The following is a 20,486-nucleotide window of genomic DNA, read 5'->3' as shown; positions in this document are numbered from 1 at the left end:
CTCTCCCTTCACCACTCAGTAGCAGCCATGTATATTATCTGCAAGATGCACTACAGAAGTTCACCAAAGATCCTCAGACTGCGCCTTCTTAACCCACAATCACTTCCATCAGAAAGGACAAGGGCAGCAGATATATTGAAATACCACCACCTTCGAGTTCCCGTCTAAGCCACTCACCATCCTGACTTGAAAATATATTGCTGTTCCTTCAGTGTTGCTGGGTCAAAATCCTAGGATTCCCTCCGTAGTGGCATTGTGGGTGAACCCACAGCTGGTGGACTGCAGCAGTTCAAGAAGGCAGCTCACCATCATCTTCTCAAGCGCAAGTAGGAAATAAATGCTGGCCCAGCCAAGAACACCCACATCTCATGAATGATTTTTTTAAAAAAGTACTATTGATCTTGTAGTCAGCAAGGTAGCCAAGTGTACACTGAGAAATGACAAATGTGAGAAAGTTGTGGAGGTGAAAGGTTTTGACCTGAAGCATTGACTCCCCTGCTCCTTTGATACTGCTTGACCCGCTGTGCTTTATCCAGCACCACACTTTATCAGCTCCTACAACCGATAAAAGTGTTCAAAGTTGGAACTGAGAAGATGACTGATTTGGAGCTGATCTTATTACAACTTACGGCCTGGAGCTCTCTCAGAAACCTGGAAGTCAGTTCGCAGCATGAGGCCAACACACTGGCGTACCAACTGGTGCTCCAATCCAGAGATCCCTGGATAAGCTTTGAACTGAACCTCAACTCAAAATGAACTTTGGTCGAACACATTTAGTACGTGACAAAAACTGAGGACTGCAGATTCTGGAGATTAGATTTGAGACTGTGGTGCTGGAAAAGCCCTGCTCCTCGACATTTCGGGCAAAAACCCTCTTGATGATGGGCTTTTGCCTGAAACGTCGACACTCCTGTTTCTCCTGGCAGCGTTTTCTCATGGTCTGCATGACGTGGATAGTATCTCAGAAGGTTCCTCAGGTAGGTTGATAATTTACTATTTACCAAATATTTATGCTGCCTGACCTGCTGTGCTTTTCCAGCACCACCCTTTCGATACATTTTGTATGTGCAGTGCAAGTAAATCTATGTTAGCAGTTGGCGTTCTTCAGCATTCAAATAGTTTCTCCCTAAATGCATCTCCTTCCTTTGCTCGAGAAGCTGCCTTTGTTTTTGCTTATCCCGAATTGCCCTTGTGAGCAGTTAAGAGTCGATCACATTCCTGGAGTCACACATTTCAGACAAGCCAAGACCAGCAGTCTCCCTTCTCCAAGGAGCATTGTGAATCAGATGGGCTTTTATAACATTTGGTGAGCGTCATCATACTGAGACTGGCATTCAAGCCTGGAATTGTACTTTCAAATTTAATCCAGTTAAAATTCTACAGTTACTGTTGTGGGAGTTGAAGCTATGTCTTTCGAGAATTAGCCTGGTTTTCTGAATAGAATGGAATAGAATAGCCTTTATGAGTGCAATGAGTGCAATGAAATATCGCCTCTCAGCGCCATCTTAAGTACAGGGCACCGAGATACAGATATTTTATGTGATGTCACAGAATTGAAATAGTAAAAGTAACCTAGATTAGCGTGGGAATACAGAGATTAAATGTCTAGAATGAGATTAAAAAGCGTCTTTAAAATACTCAGGTGATAGTCATTTTCTAGCATGAATGTGTGCCTGACAGGCTTCAGAACACAAGGCCTGTGACCAGGAGTCACTCTGCTCCTCGCTCCGGGACTCAGTCTCTTCCCCACTCCAGAACTCGTCCTGCTCCCCGCTCCGGGACTCGGCCAACACTCGCTCTGCTCCCTGCTCCGGGACTCGGCCTGCACTCGCTCTGCTCCTCTCTCCGGGACTCGGCTCGCACTTGCACTGCTCCCCGCTCCGGGACTCGGCCCACACTCGCTCTGCTCCCCCCTCCAGGACTCGGCCCACACTCGTCCTGCTCCTCGCTCTGGGACTCGGTCCCCTCTCGCTCTGATCCACGCTCCGGGAATTGGCCTGATTTCGCTCTGCTCCTCGCTCCGGGACTCGGTCCCCACTCGCTCTGCTCCCGCTCCGGGACTCGGTCCCCACTCGCTCCGCTCCTCACTCCGGGACTCGGCCCACACTCGCTCTGCTCCCCGCTCTGGGACTCAGCCTGCACTCGCTATGCTCCTCGCTCCGGGACTCGGCCTGCACTCGCTCTGCTCCTCGCTCCGGGACTCGGCCTGCACTCGCTCTGCTCCTCGCTCCGGGACTCAGCTCGCACTCGCTCTGCTCCTCGCTCCGGGACTCAGCTCGCACTCGCTCTGCTCCTCACTCCGGGACTCGGTCCACACTCGCTCCGCTCCTTGCTTCGGGACTCGGCCTGAACTCGCTCTGCTCCCGCTCCGGGACTCGGTCCCCTCTCGCTCTGCTCCTCGCTCTGGGACTTGGTCCCCTCTCGCTCTGATCCTTGCTCCGGGAATTGGCCTGAATTCGCTCTGCTCCCGCTCCGGGACTCGGCCCGCACTCGCTCTGCTCATCGCTCTGGGACTCGGTCCACACTCGCTCCGCTCCTCGCTCCGGGACTCGGCCCGCACTCGCTCTGCTCCTCGCTCCGGGACTCGGCCTGCACTCGCTCTGCTCCTCGCTCCGGGACTCGGCCTGAATTCGCTCTGCTCCTCGCTCCGGGACTCAGCTCGCACTCGCTCTGCTCCTCACTCCGGGACTCGGTCCACACTTGCTCCGCTCCTTGCTTCGGGACTCGGCCTGAACTCGCTCTGCTCCTCGCTCTGGGACTCGGTCCCCTCTCGCTCTGATCCTCGCTCCGGGAATTGGCCTGAATTCGCTCTGCTCCCGCTCCGGGACTCGGCCCGCACTCGCTCTGCTCATCGCTCCGGGACTCGGTCCACACTCGCTCCGCTCCTCGCTCCGGGACTCGGCCCGCACTCGCTCTGCTCCTCGCTCCGGGACTCGGTCCACACTCGCTCCGCTCCTCACTCCGGGACTCAGCTCGCACTCGCACTGCTCCTCACTCCGGGACTCAGCTCGCACTCGCTCTGCTCCTCACTCCGGGACTCGGTCCACACTCGCTCCGCTCCTTGCTTCGGGACTCGGCCTGAACTCGCTCTGCTCCTGCTCCGGGACTCGGCCCGCACTCGCTCTGCTCATCGCTCCAGGACTCGGTCCACACTCGCTCTGCTCCTCGCTCCGGGACTCGGCCCACACTTGCTCTGCTCCTCGCTCCGGGACTCGGTCCCCTCTCGCTCCGGGACTCGGTCCACACTCGCTCTGCTCCTCGCTCCGGGACTCGGTCCCCTCTCGCTCCGGGACTCGGTCCACACTCGCTCTGCTCCTCGCTCCGGGACTCGGTCCACACTCGCTCTGCTCCTCGCTTCGGGACTCGGTCCCCACTCCCTGTGCTCCTCGCTCCGGGACTCGGTCCCCACTCGCTCTGCTCCCTGCTCCGGGACTCGGCCCGCACTCGCTCTGCTCATCGCTCCGGGACTCGGTCCACACTCGCTCCGCTCCTCGCTCCGGGACTTGGCCCGCACTCGCTCTGCTCCTCGCTCCGGGACTCGGTCCACACTCGCTCCGCTCCTCACTCCGGGACTCGGTCCACACTCGCTCTGCTCCCTGCTCCGGGACTCGGTCCACACTCGCTCTGCTCCTCGCTTCGGGACTCGGTCCCCACTCCCTGTGCTCCTCGCTCCGGGACTCGGTCCCCACTCGCTCTGCTCCTCGCTCCGGGACTCGGTCCCCACTCGCTCTGCTCCTCGCTTCGGGACTCGGTCCCCACTCCCTGTGCTCCTCGCTCCGGGACTCGGTCCCCACTCGCTCTGCTCCCTGCTCCGGGACTCGGCCCGCACTCGCTCTGCTCATCGCTCCGGGACTCGGTCCACACTCGCTCCGCTCCTCGCTCCGGGACTCGGCCCGCACTCGCTCTGCTCCTCGCTCCGGGACTCGGTCCACACTCGCTCCGCTCCTCACTCCGGGACTCAGCTCGCACTCGCTCTGCTCCTCGCTTCGGGACTCGGTCCCCACTCGCTCTGCTCTGCTCCTCGTTCTGGGACTCGGCCTGAACTTGCTCTGTTCCCCACTCCGGGACTAGGCCCACTTGCTGTGTTCCACACTCCGGGACTAGGCCCACTTGCTCTCTTCCACACTTCAGGACTTGGCCCAGTTGCTCTGTTTCCCGCTCTGGGACTAGGCTAGCATGCTCTGCTCTCACCATGGCTAGGGCCACAACTTGTCTCCCTTCAGGTTATCTCCATTCTCTAGGTAGGGTCAGGAAGTTTAAGAAGTGAAAGGTTGGGGGGATGCAAAACTGCTATACGGAGGAAAAAAGAAAGAGAAATGGAAAAGAACAGGTGAGCAGAGGAGCTCCAATTGGAATGTCTTATTCTGTCACTGATACAAGGGACCAGTCATATTATCTCAGCATCATCATCTCTTGGTCTCTTAACTATACTGTCTTATCCAGGATTCAGAATGTTGTGTTCCAGGTGTTGGTTAGACTGTTCCGAAGAAGAGTCACCCAACCTGTGACGTTAACTCTGATTTCCCTCCGAACCTACTGATCTTTTCTAGCAATATCTGTTTCTGTTGGCTGGTCTAGAGATGAGAATAGGCATTTCAACCTTTCAACTCGGCGAAAGTGAGGACTGCAGATGCTGGAGGTTAGAGTCAAGAGTGTAGTGCTGAAAAAGCACAGCGGGTCAGGCAGCATTCGAGGAGCAGGAGAGTTGTGTTTCAGGCAAAAGCCCTTCATCCCTTTCAAGCCTGTTCCCTCTTTATGTTAAAGCAAGGCTGCAATGCGCCTTGACTCTTTCATCCCTTATCTAACACCAAAACCGATCCAAATCATTCTTTGAAATTTGTAATTGATCTGCAGTCTCAACAAATTGTTTTTGGGAAAAAAAGAATTCCAAATTTCAACCATTGCTTGTGGGAAGAAGTCCTTCTTTCTGCTATGTTATGTTTTGAGTTGTGTAAGTCCAAATTCCCAGAACCTGAGTAGAGGAATGAAAAGTGATCAAATTGAAATATCTTCACGGTCTTGACATTTCTCTACGTGTGTGGAGAAATTATTTCCCCTGTTGTGGACAGTCTAGACATAGGCTCATGTTCTCAGGAACAGGGCTTGGTCATTTCTTAACACAGTTCTGCCCTTCTCCGTGAAGGATATTATTAGATTTGAGAAGGCTCAGAAAATATTTACCAGGATGTTACTGGGACTGGACGGCTTCGATTGTAAAGATAGACTGGGATTTGTTTCACTGGAGCATAGGAGGTTGAAGGGTGACCTCAAAAAGCTTTGTAAAATCACGAGGGGCAGAAATAAGGAGAATAGTAAGCATCTTTTCCCTAGGTTGGGGGAGTTCATAACTAGGGGCATATTTTTCAGGTGAGAAGAGAAAGTTTTAAAAAGGACATGAGAGACAAATATTTTACCCAGAGAGTGGTTCGTATGTGAAATGAACAGCCAGAGGAAGTGGTGGATGCAGGTACAGTCATAACATTTAAAAGAAATTTGGATAAGTACATGAATAGGAAAGGTTTGGAGGGATATGGGCCAAACACAGGTGAGTGGGAGGAGTTTGGTTTGGGAATTCGGTCGATGTGGACTAGTTGAACCAAAGGAGAAAGTGAGGTCTGCAGATGCTGGAGTATCAGAGTTGAAAATGTGTTGCTGGAAAAGCGCAGCAGGTCAGGCAGCATCCAAGGAACAGGAAATTCAACATTTCGGGCATAAGCCCTTTAAGCCCTTCAAGATTTTTGATGAAGGGCTTATGCCCGAAATGTCGAATTTCCTGTTCCTTGGATGCTGCCTGACCTGCTGCGCTTTTCCAGCAACACATTTTCAACATAGTTGAACCAAAGGGTCTGTTTCCATACTCTATGACTCTGTCTAAGAAGAGGCCAATTTTCTTCACTCAAAAGGCACATGTGATATTGGAATTAGTAGCTCAAAGAGAGCTGTGGATGGTCAGTTGTTGAGTATACACAATACTAAAGCTGATACTAAGGGAACTTAGAGACATTGGGATAGTGCAGGAAGGAGTTGAGGCAGGAAACCACAGTGATCTTGTTGGATAGTGGAGCTGGATTGAAGGGTCACTTAGCCTGCTCCAGCTCCTATTTCTTGTTTTTCTTGAATTATTAATGGCCCGTTTCTAATTTTAAAGTTATGTCCCCTTATTCCGGACTCTCCCAATCTAGGAAATAGCTTTTCTTTTATCAACCTGATCAGTTCCTTTAATCATCTTAAACACCTCAATTGGATGCTAAATATTGTCAGTAAAACATTTTAAAAAAGAGAGCAGTTGATTATGTACAGTCGTAGTGAACAGGCAAATGTTCCTAATATCATGAGAGTCTCAGTGGAACCCAAACAATTGCACAGTCAATGGTAAACATCAGGAATGAAGTGAGGTGTTCCCTCAATTTGCAAGTTGTTGAAGCATCGTTTTACTTAAAAAAAGATATATTTTCAGCTGTTCACAACTCCCGCGTCCCCACCACACACACACGTGCGCACACGCACGCACATACACATGCACACGTGTGTGCGCACACACGTGTACGTAAACACACACACATACGTGCGCGCATACACACATGCACGCGCGCACACATACACGGGTGCACACACACACACACACACACACACATGCGCGGGCACACACACATACGTTCACACACATGCACACACACACACGCACATGCGCGCACATACACACGTGCACACACACACGCACACACGTGCGCACACGTGCACGCACACACGCGCACGCACACTCACCCACACGCACGCACACACACACATACGCACGCACACACACACGTACCCTGCTGGGTTTATTTCTTCATCTTAAGAGTTTGAAGTGTCCATTCTGGAATGATGTAGGTTGATTGAGTCATTTTTGTTTGTGTGGATGTTATGGATGAGATACCTTTGGGCTGCCTGAACTACAGGGTTGGTCATGGCTCTCCCAGAATAACATGAGGTCAAGAGCATACTAAAAGGTGGCAGATGGAGTGTTATTTGGATAAATGTGAGGTATTGCATTTTGGTAAAACAAATAAGGGCAGGACTTGTACAATTAATGGTAGGGCCTGTTTACTGTTGTAGAACAGATGGACTTATGGGTTCAGGTACAGTGCATAATTCTTTGAAATTTGTGTCACATTTGGAAAGGGTGGTTAAGAAGGCTATTAGCATGCTTTCCTTCATTGTTCAGACCTTTGAGTATAGGAGCTGGGACATCACAGTGAGATTGTATAAGACAATGGGATGAGGCCTCTTCTGGAGTACTGTGTGCAGTTCTGGTCGCCCGGTTAGAGGAAGGATTAGATTCCTCACAGTATGGAAAAAGGCCTTTTGGCTAAACAAGTCCACACTGACCCTCCAAAGAGTATCCCACCCAGGCACATTCCCTACCCTATATTTGCCCCTGACTAATGCACCTAGCATTATGGGCAATTTAGCATGGCCAATTCACCAGACCTGCACATCTTTGGATTGTGGGAGGAAACCCACGCAGACACAAGGAGAATATGCAAACTCCACACAGACTGAGGCTGAAATCAAACTTGGGTCTCTGGCACTGTGAGGCAGCAGTGCTAACCATTGAGCCACCATGCCGATATTAATAAACAGGAGATGGTTCAGAAAAGATTTACCAGGATGTTGCCGGGGATGGAGGGTCTGAATTATAAAAATAGGCTGAATAAGCTGGGACTTTTTTTTCACTGAAGAGTAGGAGCTTGAAAGCTTCTAGAGAGATTTACAAAATCATAAGGAGGATGAATAAGGTGCATAGCAAAGTCTTTCCACCAGATGGGAGAGTTCAAAACTAAGGGGTGTATTTTTAATGTGAAAAGATCAAGATTTAAAAACGACATAAAAAGCAACTTTTTTTTACAGAGAGTGGTTTGTGTGTGGATGTGGTGGATGCAGGCACAGTTACAACATTTAAAAGGCATTTTGAATAAGTACATGAATAGGAAAGGTTTGGAGCAATATGGGCCAAATGTAGACAAGTGGGACTAGTTTAGTTTGGGCATCTGGTCTGCTTGGATGGTTGGACTGAAGGGTCTGTTTCCATGCTGCTTGACTTCATGAAAACACCTTGGTTGGAGAATCTAGAACCAGGGACCATAATCTCAGATTAGAGTGTCCTCATTTGGAAATGACTGAAGAGAACTGTTATGAATTTTTTGGAGTTCTTCTCCGGATCATTGTGGATGCTGAGTCCAGGGTATCTGGGCATGCAGACATTTGGTGAAAGAATGGAATGTGGTAGATTTCCCTGGACCCTAATTAATGGCAGATCAGGCTTGAAGGGCCAGTCGAACTTACTCTTGTCCAGGCTCTTATGGTCCTGAGAGATAGTGGGGACTTCCAATGCTGGAGAAGTCTAAGTCAATAAAGTGTGGCACTGGAAAAAGCACAGCAGGTCAGGCACCTTTATGGTCCTGGGACAATCTCATACTTTTAAAGAGTCAGACAGGAAAATGTCGCACTCGGAACTCAATTTTAAACAAATAATTTTTGCCCTCTTCTATTTCTGTACCATTGCTCTAATTCCTAACTCCATATTCCATCCACCCCAAATTGCCACCACGGAAGGACAAAAGCTGTGAAACTAGTCACTGATACACACTGAGTCGAGAGTGTGCTGAAAAAGCACAGCACTCAGGCAGCAGCTGAGGAGCAGGAGAATCAATGTTTCGGGTATAAGCCCTTCATCAGGAATGAGGCTTATGAGCCATGGGCTCTGAGAGAATGATACACGCTGATCCAACTTGTCCTATATGCTTCAAACTGGAGGTCCAATGTGATCTCTCTGTCATCTCCAAGTGCTACAGTTTTGTTTTGGCTGGTTCCGTTTTCTCGTTGGGACCCCAGTCTCTGTTGCTGGCCCTGGATCCAGCCAGCCATTCTTCAGGGGTGGCTACGCTTCTTTGTGTAAACCTTGAGAGGCTTTTCTGCCATTTCAGGCAAAGCATTGAAGTTTGCTGTGCCACACCATTCACTGAGTCACAGGGAAGCAGCGAGAGCAGCAAATGGCCAGTCCTTAGGACAGCCATCGGGGTGACAGTATCTTGCACTTGAATTTCTCCTCTCTCTTTCCCCCTCCCCCCCCACCCAACATTCCATCTTTATGTCTAACCCTGTGACCAGTTGGAGCTCACCGTGCACTCTCCCGTAGATATCAACTAATTCAGCGCAGACTGGAAATCAAACATGGAATATTCTGTATATCAATTTGGAAAATCATTGAAAGAGAAAAGGAATAAATCGACTCTCACCCAATTCCCCATAAACTCCACATGCAAGGCCAGATTTGATAGAGAGCCAAGGCACTCATTTTGGGGAAGGCAGTGGAGGGGCGGAGGGGCCTGGTTTGGGGGAGTGGTTGTAGAGAGGGATTGATGGCAGTTGGGGCAAGGGACACAAAAACTACCACCTTTACCCCCCTGAGCAGAATCTTGTTAGGTTGTCAGGAGCCACTCAGCTCCTTCATTCCAGCCCATTCCATTCCATCCCATCCCATCCTGGGCTTCCACATCCCTCCCCCTACCGAAGCTCGTCACCTTCCCCCAACCAGAGATGACCAGTTGGCTTTTAGTCACCATGATTTCCATAAGGTGACCGGTTCTCTGGAAGCTGTGTCAGTAATTAGCCACTGAGTGGCTTCATGAATTCCAATGATGGAATGGAAATATAGAGGACAGCACTGTGGCTCGATGGTTAGTACTGCTGCTGTTAGTAATGCCAGGGACCTGGGTTCAATTCCAGCCTTGGGCGACTGTCTTTGTGGAGTTTGCGCATTCTCCCCGGAGATTCCTTTGGGTCCTCCAGTTTCCTCCCACAGTCCAAAGATGTGCATGTTAGGTGCTACATTGTCCATAATCCATCAGGGATGTGTTAGGTTAGGGGCATTAGTCAAGGGAAATGTAAAGTGTTAGGGTAGGGATTGGGTCTGAAAAAGTTACTCTTCGGAGGGTCGGAGTGGACTTGTTGGATCAAGTGGCCTGTTTCCACACGATGTGAATTCTACGATTCTATGAAATATCATCTGTCGCTTTTCCTGACCAAAACTTCATTCTGCAGAACTGAGAAGCTGGAAAGATTTGGCACACCCCATTCTGCGTAATGACCTGCTGTTCAACCCTCCACACATCTGCCCCACACCCTCTCCCATGACCTCTGACCTCACCCCCAGAGAGAGAGTGAGCAGAAGAATCCCCAGTCTGGGCACAGCCTTTCCACATGAGCATTGCTGGCAGTGATAAGGATAAATCTGGATGCCTGACGTTGTTCCATCTTCTCTGTCTTTAAATGAAAAATAAAGTTGTCCATACATACTTTCCTGAAGAAAGCTTCCTTATACTTCATTATTTTAACCAGACAAATCAAAGGATGCAAGTTATAACAAGAACGAGGAATTGTTTAATTGTAGATTAAGGGATGAAACATTGTTCTGAGTAGTGTGATGTTAGTAAATAGCTTGCCAACAAAATGTCATCACTCACCCTGCAATCTCCAGTGCAATATTTATCTAGTAACAGAAAATCAGTTACAGCATCCTTTTGGGGTCTTTTTGTCTCTTTGGCTTTGTCTCCTCTCTAAGTCATGCTTGGCCAGTCCAGAATTGTTTATTCCTCCACCTTATTCATCCTTTACGTGTCTGCATTTTGTTTGTGTTCACAGTACGGCTCAAGCCTCCTGTCTGATTGACGAACCTAACCAGTTGCGTGAGTACCAGTATCCCACAGGACTGCCGGGGGAACTATACGATGCCGACACCCAGTGCAAGTGGCAGTTTGGAGCAAAAGCCAAGCTGTGCTCCCTCGACTTTGTGAAGGTACGTTCCTGAGCACTGTACCCCTTTTCAAACGTGTTCTTGTTTTAACAGTATTTGAAGGTGGTGTCATGTGAGGAGAAAGTGAGTACTGCAGATGCTGGAGATCAGATCAAAGTGTCATTAAGCACTTTAAAATGTTGCATGTTTTCATTCAGAATAATAGCAGGAGGAGGGGGAGTCCTGTGAATCTGTTCAGCCAGCCAGCTAGATAATAGACAATAGGCAAGTCAAGTCTGTATGCACCAGTTCTGAAGAAGAGTCATAGGTTTGGAGAGTCATAGAAACGTACAGCACGGAATAGACCCTTCGGTTCAATTTATCGATGCTGACCAGATACCCGAAATTAATCTACTCCCATTTGCCAGCACTTGACCCATATCCCTCTAAACCCTTCCTCTTCATATACCCATCAGGTGCCTTTTAAATGTTGTAATTGTACCAGCCTCCACCTCTTCGGGAGCTTGTTTCATACAAGCATGACACTCTGTGTGAAAACATTGCCTTTAGATCCCTTTAAAATTTTTCCTCTCACCCTAAACCTATGCCCCATGAGTTGTGGACTCCCCCACTCCAGGGAAAAGATCTTGCCAATTTACCCTACCCATGCCCCTCATGATCTTATAAATCTCAATAAGGTCACCCCTCAGCCTCCAACACTCCAGGAAAACAGCCCCAGACTATTCTGCCCCTTTCTATAGCTCAAACCCTCCAACCCTGGCAACATCTTTGTAAATCAAAATGTTAACTCTAATTCTCTACCAACAGGTGTTGCCAGGTCTGTTTCTCCATCACTTTCTGTTTTTACTGTATTTACACCATGACCTTTAATATCTTTATGTAACAGAAATCTATCTTGAAATGCTATGTGGATCCCTCAGCCTGAGCATCGCTATGAAGGCAAGAGATCTACTTTTCTGCTACTCTTCATGTGAAGTGTGCTTCCTAATATTCCCCCTTTGTAACCTAGTAGTAATTTTCATCTCCTGCTCCCTTGTTCTGGAAGTTTTCCACAAGTGGAAATAGTTGGTAGGAATGGGTGTAGACCTGTTCTACCGCTCAGTGAGATCATGGCTAATTGCTGGCCTAACTGTCTCTGGCCCATATCCCTTAATATTGCTTTTGCTTAACAAGCAATTATCTATCTCAGATTTAAAACTAATAACTGATCTGACATCAACTGCTATTTATGGAAGAAAGTTCCAAAACTTGACCATCCTTTTGTGTGTTTTCCTTTCAACCAGTTTATCCAATACCTTAATTACCTTGCGCACCTCAATTAGATCACTCCACAACTTTTTATATTCGAGGGAGTAAAAGGTGGTAATGGGGCTAAGAATCACTCCTCCACTTGGACATCCTATCAGGATTTTATTTTTCTATTTAAAAATTGCATTAATTGAAACATCCTTGCACTACTACCAAATTTGAGGTGATGAACTTAGCTTTAGATAGAAGGCCCCATGGCAGTGTCACTGCCTCAGAGCCAGAGGTTCCAGGTCTGCTTTCCACTCCAGGATTCAGTGGCTGTATCAGGTGCATTCATAACATGACTGAATATGTTGATTTGTAATCTTTCAATTCTTCCAGTGAACTTTCACCTTCCACGATAACCTTCGATCTGGTACTTTATCAAATGCCTTCTGGAAATTGAAAAAGCTCCTTCATGGGCCTCCCTTTATTCACAGCACATGTTAATTCTTCAATAAACTCCAATGGATTGGTTTGTCATGATTTCTGTTTCATAAAACAATGTTCATATTGCCTGATTATTATCAATGTTCTGCTGTAGCATCCTTAATAATAGGATCCTTTAAACATTTCATCAATGGCATGTTAACCTAACTGACCTGTACTTTCTGGCTTTCTATCTCCCTGTTTTCATTCTTGATGACACATTCGTTATCATTGCCGACACGTATGGTGCTGGAAAAGCACAGCTGGTCAGACAGCACCCAAGGAGGAGGACAGTCGACGTTTCGAGCATAAGCTCTTCATCGGGAAGAGCTCAACAGCTGCAGTCCTCACCTTTCCCTGACATTCACTCTCTCCAAGATGGGACCTTCTCCAAGTTTAGGGAGTTTTGGACAATCAATACTAAGACATTAGCAATATCATGAGCTACTTCTTTTCAGTTCTTCGTATGAAGTCCATCTGGAGGCAGGGACTTGTCAGCCTGCAAATCCAATTGTCTGGATTTGTGAGTTTCCTGGAATTCTTCTCTCCATTCCATTTCATGATTTATCACTGTTTCTGGAATGTTACTTGTATTCTCAACAGTGAATAACCATGTAAAATACATGTTGAGTTCATCTGCCATCTCTTCAATTTCCATGATGAATTTTGCAGACTCACTTTCTGCGGGATCAGTGGTCTCTTTTTTAACTCCATTATTGAAAATATTTATGAAGGAGTCTTCAATTTATCTTTGTTTCTTCTCAAACTCCAATCTCACCACTTCTGAATTAGGATTAGATTCCCTACTGTGTGGAAATGCACCCTTTGGCCCAACAAGTCCACACTGACCCTCTGAAGAGTATCTCACCCAGACCCATTCTGCTATATTTACCCCTGACTCATGCACCTAGCCTACACATCCCTGAACACTATGGACGGTTTAACATGGCCAATTCACCTAACCTGCGCATCTTTAGATTGTGGGAGGAAACCGGAACACCGGAGGAAACCCATGCAGACACAGGAAGAATATGCAAACTCCACACAGACAGTCGCCCTAGGCTGGAATTGAACCCTGGTCCCCGGTGCTGAGAGGCAGCAGTGTTAACCACTGAGACATCGTGCCGCTCCACTTATTAGTTCTTCAGCCATAGAGTCATAGAATCACAGAGCTTTACAGTATGGAAACAGACCCTGCAGTCCAACTCATCCATGCTGACCAGATATCCTAACTTAGTCTACTCCCATTTCCCTGCATTTGCCCCATATTGCTCTAAACCCTTCCCATTCATATACCCATTCAGGTGCTTTATAAGTGTTGTAATCGTACCAGTCTCCATTACTTCCTCTGGCAGCTCATTAATTTCACTGTTTAGTAATTTTTCTTAGACAAGCCACAATGTCCAAAGATACTTGAAACCAAATAACAGAGGTAGGTAGCTGTGTAGGTTATGCTGGGTCGGACAGCTGTGCAGGTTTATCGCTCCATTTGATTCACTTCTCAAGTGGTCACTACCTTTGTTTCTCTTCCTCCTTTTTAAAGCGCCTTTGTTTTGATCTCTTGTTTTCTCGAAGTTCCAAAACAATGCAACAGCTTATAAAATAGTAATTACTACTTCTAAAATTTGAGGAAATCAGTTCCAACACACTGAAAATGCCGGAGAAAAGGATCAGCTCTTACAGCCAAAACCTTTTCCTGTCCTCCATCTTGGATTACCCTGGCGTTGTTATATTCTGTCTGATCTTCTGTTGTGTCATCTACTTTGCATGATCATGTGCTTTTTCTTTGAGTCTGATAATATCTTTTACGGTTAGCAATGCTCCATCTTTTGATGTTTTTCTTATCAGTTGGAATGTGTCAATTCTGTACATTCTGAAGTATTCCTACAACTCTTTCTCTATGAGCTTTTCCTTTAAGAAAATTTGGCAATTCACTTGAGCTATATTGCTTTCATGCTCTTGCAATTGCTTTTATTTTAGTGTTTGGAAATTGGGCCCCCCTTCTGCACTTCAAATAGAATAAGAATTCAGCCATTATATGGTCACTGCTAGCTAGAGGCACCTTCACCCTGTGATCATCAACTAACCCTAGCTCATTGCACAGAATCAAGTCCAATATATCTTGCTCTCTGCTCAGCTTTAGAACATAATGTTCTCAGAAGCAATCGTGAAACTATGCTTTAATGAAGCAAAGAACTGTGGATGCTGAAGATCTGAAACAACACCAGAAATTACTGGGGAAATGGAGCAGGTTTTCAGCATCTGTGGAGATAAAGCAGAGTTAAGGTTTTGAGTCCAGTAATCCTTCTTCAGATGCTGCCTGACCTGCTGGGTTGCACCAGCTACTTCTGTTTTTGTTTAAGGACTCTTCACCTTGGTTACCTTTGCCTCATATATGCAACAATCTGCCAAAAGAAGTGGTGGAGGTGGGACAACTACAATTTAAAAGGCATCTGGATGGGTAAATATATAGGAAGGGTTTAAGGGAACATGGGCCAAGTGCTGGCAAATTGGACTGGATAGGTTTAGGATATCTGGTCAACATGGACAAGTTGGTCAGAAGGGTCTGTTTCTGTGCTGTATAACTCTGTGATTCTATAATCTACATATATTCTGTGTATATATGTAGATCAAAATCATGATGATTGCTGTGCCTTTCTGACATGCTCCTATTATTTCTTCATTCATGTTCTAAGTGCCCCAGCCTCATTCGGTTATCATTCGGCAGTTTGTACAGCTACAACTGGAATCTTGCCTTTATCATTTCCCATCACTATTCAAACTGTTTCCACATCTCGGATTTCTGAAGTTAGGCCATCCCTCTTTATATCTGTTCTCTGCCAAGAGATCAGTGTCTTGCAGGGAGCTGGTGATTGAGGTGGATTAAGAAAGGTACTGAGCAGTAGAGTGATGATGTTATTGCCAGGAATGGAGAATGAGCTACTATCTTTGGGGGTGATGTTGAGTTAATGGACAGCATTCTCTGAATGAATCTAAACTCTTGACTGCTCAGTCATTGTTTTCCGAGTAGCTGGCCTGTAATGATTAATTACTCCAGTAACTATATTTGACTTAATGAGGACAAAACAAGAATGTAATGAGGCAAGCGTTGAGAAAACTATCAGTCACCCATCCTATTGAGCTCACTGTCCCCATGGATGACATACACCCAGTGATGAGCTTTCCTCCTCCTCCTGTCCTGGGTGTAGCTGATCATTTGGACATTGCAAAATAGAGGGTGTTAAAAAAATGCAGTTTCTCAGTGCTCTTGCAACATTGTAGTTAGGAGGAAGGAGGCGTGAAACAAGAAAAAGTTCGGAAAAGATTTACAAGGATTTACCAGGGTTGGAGGGTTTGAGCTATAGGGAGGGGCTGAATACGCTGGAGGTATTTTCCCGTAGGCTGGGGGTAACCTTATAGAAGTTTATAAAATCATGAGGGGCATGGATAGGGTAAATAGGCAATTTCTTTTGGGTTGGGGGAATCCTAAACTAGAGGACATAGGTTTAGGGTGAGAGGGGGAAAATTTAAAAGGGACCTAAGGGTCAACTTTTTCATACAGAGCATGTTGTGTGTATGGAATGGGCTGCCAGATGAAGCAGTGGAGGCTGGCATAATTACAGCATTTAAAGGCAGCTGGACAAGTATATGAATAGGAAGGGTTAGAGGGATATGGGCAAATGGGACTAGATTAAATTAGGATTTCTGGTTGGCATAGACAAAAAGGGACCGAAAGGTCTGTTTCCATATTGTACATCTCTATGACTCAAATGTTGTGCAGCGAATGAAGAACGTTTGAAGTGCAGTTACTCCTGTAAGGAAGGCAATCTTTTTGGAAGTATTACTTGAGCAGCAAGAATTGGACAATCTTTTACAGTGCAGTTTGAGTTTAAGGCAGACTGATTGAGGATAAGTTACAGTCATTAGACTTGGACTTCAACTTAACATTATTTATAATACATTAATGCTGAATGTGGCAATGATAGATGAACAGGTTAACATTAAGTTGCATTAAGCAGTTGTATCATCATAGGGTTTCTCCAGGGCCTTGAGGTTCTTCCAAACCCAGTGAATTTGCTGCAAAGTTACTTTATATTAATCGGTGTGGAAGGTGATTGAGTATCAGGCTGAAGTCTTACTCAAAAGTTAGCACCTCTTGCAAAGTCCAACTCCCTTAGATCTGCATTGTAATGTCAGCCAAGGCACTGGAGAGGGTTCCAAGCTCGTGATCTACTTGATTAGCAGCAGGGGCCGCACCTTGAGCCAATGTTTGAATATGTGTTAGCTCCAGTAAATATCGTCAAGGTGTTTGAGATGTCTCTCCGGAACCCTTTGTGTTTCCATGCAAGGTACAAAGGAACCTTGTATTATTGTGTGGCCGACTGAAATGCCGAGTCAGCCTTTTTTTCCTGCTTTAACAGCGCTTCAAGCAGCTTACAGATGATTAGGTTCCAGTAATGTCATATGACTACACTGAGTTTAATGAGCAGTGCAAGCATACGGGTTTCACACCGTGAATTGAATGGATCTTTCTTTTAGCACTGATTGCTCATTGAGATAGACTTTGAAAGAATGATTTTTCAAACCGTGCCATTGTTGCCAGCTTTAATGAGGAACACTGCCAGACCTGGCCTACTGCCAGCTTTGGTTTGGATCCAACTTTGGAACTTTTCAAAAGCCTCGCTTTATCCAAAGGTTGTGAACAGATTGATTTTCTTTACTTTAATAAGAGGGTTAGGTTTGTAAATACAAAAGCAAGACACTGCCAGACCCTTTCTCTGACCAAAAGGAAGAAAACAAAGGATTTGCTTGTAATTATTATATGACTTTAGTGACCTTAGACAATTCCGAAGTACTTCAGCACCAGTGAAGTGCTTGTTCGACTGCAGTCATTGTTGTGAAGCAAGTGGATATGGCAATCTGTTAGGACAGGAAGATCCCACATTAATGTTGGTTGCATAGCTATTAGCCAGATGAAGGAGAAGCTTCCCTGTTCATTTTCAAAACACTGCCATGTCAACTTTTATATCTACATGAGAAGGCAGGCAGGACACTGTGTAATTGTTATTTTGTTATTAGTTCGTGGGTTATGAGAGCCATTGGTTAGGCTTGCATTTATTGCCCATCCCTCAGCCAACAGTCAGAATTCAACCACATTGGCTGTGGGTCTGGAATCACGCATAGGGCAGACCAGGTAAAAATGACAGATTGCCTTCTCTAAAGGACACGAGGGATCCAGTTAGATTTTTACAACAAATGACCGTGGATTACGTGGTCACCACAGACTACACTAGAAAAGTGGAGATAAAGCAGAGTTAAGACTCTTCTTCAGAACTTGAGCTCTAAATACCACTGGACTCGAATTGTTAACTCTGCTTTCTCTCCACAGGTGCTGTCAGACTTGCTGAGATTTCCCAGAAACTTTTAGTTTTGTTCCTGAATTCAAGCATCTGCAGTTCTTTGTTATTTTTACACTAGAAGAACTGTAAAAATAAGTCATCTTTGCTTAGACAAGTAATCTCACTCATAATGTAGCTTGACTTGATATAGAGTATTGAGTGCAGTTGAGAATGATTTCGATAAGGGAGAGTATTTTTACTGTACTTGTCCCAGTCACTGACTCTCATAATGTGAGTTTATACACTACGTTGTTGTTGTTTGTATATAGCTATTATACTTCAAAAGTATATGTGAAAAGATTCCGGGCATGATTTTCAGAATTTAATCTGAAAGGGATTATTGAGAGATACCATGTCATAATTTGTTGACCTTTAACCATCTGGGAGATGTGGGAGATTTAATTTTCCCTGCAACATACACCAATATTACTAATAGTGTTCATACTGCCGCGAGTGAATTTTTTCCTGAAATATTAAACTGCTATTTTAGCTAAGTACTTTAAATTAAAGAAAGAAGTTAATTCCTGTTTAACCTGCATTTTCTCCTTTCTTATTTGCTGTTTTTTTAAGTGCATCACATCGACTTTATTTCTGTCCAACATACTTGTATTAATTTTAAAAAAAATTATTAGCCTGAACTTGAGTAAACAAGGTATGATTTCCAAACTTAAAGACTTTATTTATTTTATCATTGGTATTGTTATCTAGGCCTTTATTTTATTCCCAACCCCTAATTGCCCAGAGAGCAGTTAAGGGTCAGCCATATTGCTGTGGGTCAGGGAGTTACATGGGCCAGTCTATGTGAGGATCTCTTGAGTGAACTGGGTGGACTTTTAGGACAATTGATAGTGGTCACATGACTGTCGCTGTGTCATCTTCTCATTCTGATTTTTATATGAAGACCACTTAAAATTCAAAATGTATTAAACAGTGATGAAGTAGTGACAGGCATCGGCAAAACATAAACGATCTGGTGAACTCAGCAGAAATGGCAAATGAAATTCAATGCAGATAACATTGGAATGTAGCAAATCAGAGCAGGAATAGGCCATTCAACTGGAAAACAGAAAGACATGGGACACTATGAGTAAAGTTAGAAATGACTGTTGGGCAAGGAGAACATGTCAACGTTATATAGGTATGTGAGGAATAAAAGGATGACGAGGATAGGAATAGGGCCAGTCAAAGACAGAAGTGGGAAGATGTGTGTGGACCCTGTGGAGACATGCTAAATGAATATTTCTCATCAGTTTTCACTCTGGAAAAGAAGAATATTGTAGAGGAAAAGAATGAGATACGAGATATTAAACTAGAAAGGATCAAGGTTAGTAAGGAAGAGGTGTTGTCAATTCTAGGTGGAGTGAAAGCAGACAAGTCCCCTGGGATTTATCCGAGGATTCTCTGGGAAGCTAGGGAGGAGGTGCTGGAGCCTTTGGCTTTGATCTTTGAGCCATCATTGTTTACAGGTTAGTACCAGAGAACTGGAGGATTGTAAATGTTGTGCCCTTGTTCAAGAAGTTAAAAATCACATAACACCAGGTTATAGTCCAACAGGTTTAATTGGAAGCACACTAGCTTTCGGAGTATTGCTCCTTCATTAGGTAATAGTGGAGCAACGCTCTGAAAGCTAGTGTGCTTCCAATTAAACCTGTTGGACTATAACCTGGTGTTGTGTGAGTTTTAACTTTGTACACCCCAATCCAACCCCGGAATCTCCAAATCATGATTGTTCAAGAAGGGCAGTAGAGATGACCCAGGTAATTATACACCAGTGAGCCTTACATCTGTTGCAGGAAAATTTTTGGAAAGGACTATGAGAGATAGGATTTGTAATCATCTAGCAAACAACAATTTGATTGCAGATAGTCAGATGGTTTTGTCAAGGGCAAGTCATGTCTAACAAACCTCACTGAATTCTTTGAGAATGTGGATGTGACCAAGCATGTGGATGAGGGTAGGACAGTTGACATGGTATACTTGGAGAAAGTGAGGACTACAGATGCTGGAGTACCAGAGTTGAAAAATGTGGTGCTGGAAAAACACAGCAGGCCAGGCAGCATCCGAGGAGCAGGAGAATTGACGTTTCGGTGGTATACTTGGACTTCAGTAAAGCCTTTGATAAGGTTCTACATGGTAGGCCGTTGGAGAAAATGCAGAGGCATGGGATTGAAGATGATTTAGCAGTTTGGATTAGGAACTGGCAGCAAATGATGATTGATGGAAAATATTCAGCCGAGAGTCTGGTTACTAGTGGTGAGCCACAAGGATCTGTTTTGGAACCACTGCTGTTTGTCATTTTTATAAATGACTTGTATGCAGGCAAAGGTGGATGGGTTAGTAAGTTTGCAGACAACACTAAAGTCAGTGGAGTGGTGGACAGTTTGGAAGAATGTTGCAAGTTGCAGGAGGACTTGGATAAACTGCAGAATTGGGCTGAGAGGTGGCAAATGAAGTTAATGCAAATAAATGTGAGGTGATTCTCTTTGGAAAGAATAACAGGGAGGCAGAATACTGGGTCAATGAAAAGATTTTTGGTAGTGTCAATGTGTAGAAGGAACTTGGAGTCCTTGTACATA

At 45.6% G+C, this 20,486-nt stretch overlaps 1 protein-coding gene across 1 annotated transcript in view; it reads left to right on the top strand.

Annotated features, from left to right (window-relative positions):
* The window catches only part of adamts18 (ADAM metallopeptidase with thrombospondin type 1 motif, 18), a 263,407-nt gene that overhangs the window by 113,577 nt on the left and 129,344 nt on the right, over window positions 1-20,486 (top strand). The window contains exon 10 of the mRNA XM_060838319.1: window positions 10,684-10,837. Within this exon, the coding sequence (XP_060694302.1) occupies window positions 10,684-10,837 (154 nt within the window). The remainder of the gene's footprint in view (window positions 1-10,683; window positions 10,838-20,486) is intronic.

Source organism: Hemiscyllium ocellatum, chromosome 17 (assembly GCF_020745735.1).
Source record: "Hemiscyllium ocellatum isolate sHemOce1 chromosome 17, sHemOce1.pat.X.cur, whole genome shotgun sequence".
Classification (NCBI taxonomy): Eukaryota; Metazoa; Chordata; class Chondrichthyes; order Orectolobiformes; family Hemiscylliidae; genus Hemiscyllium; species Hemiscyllium ocellatum.
This window is presented reverse-complemented; position numbering and strand designations above follow the sequence as displayed.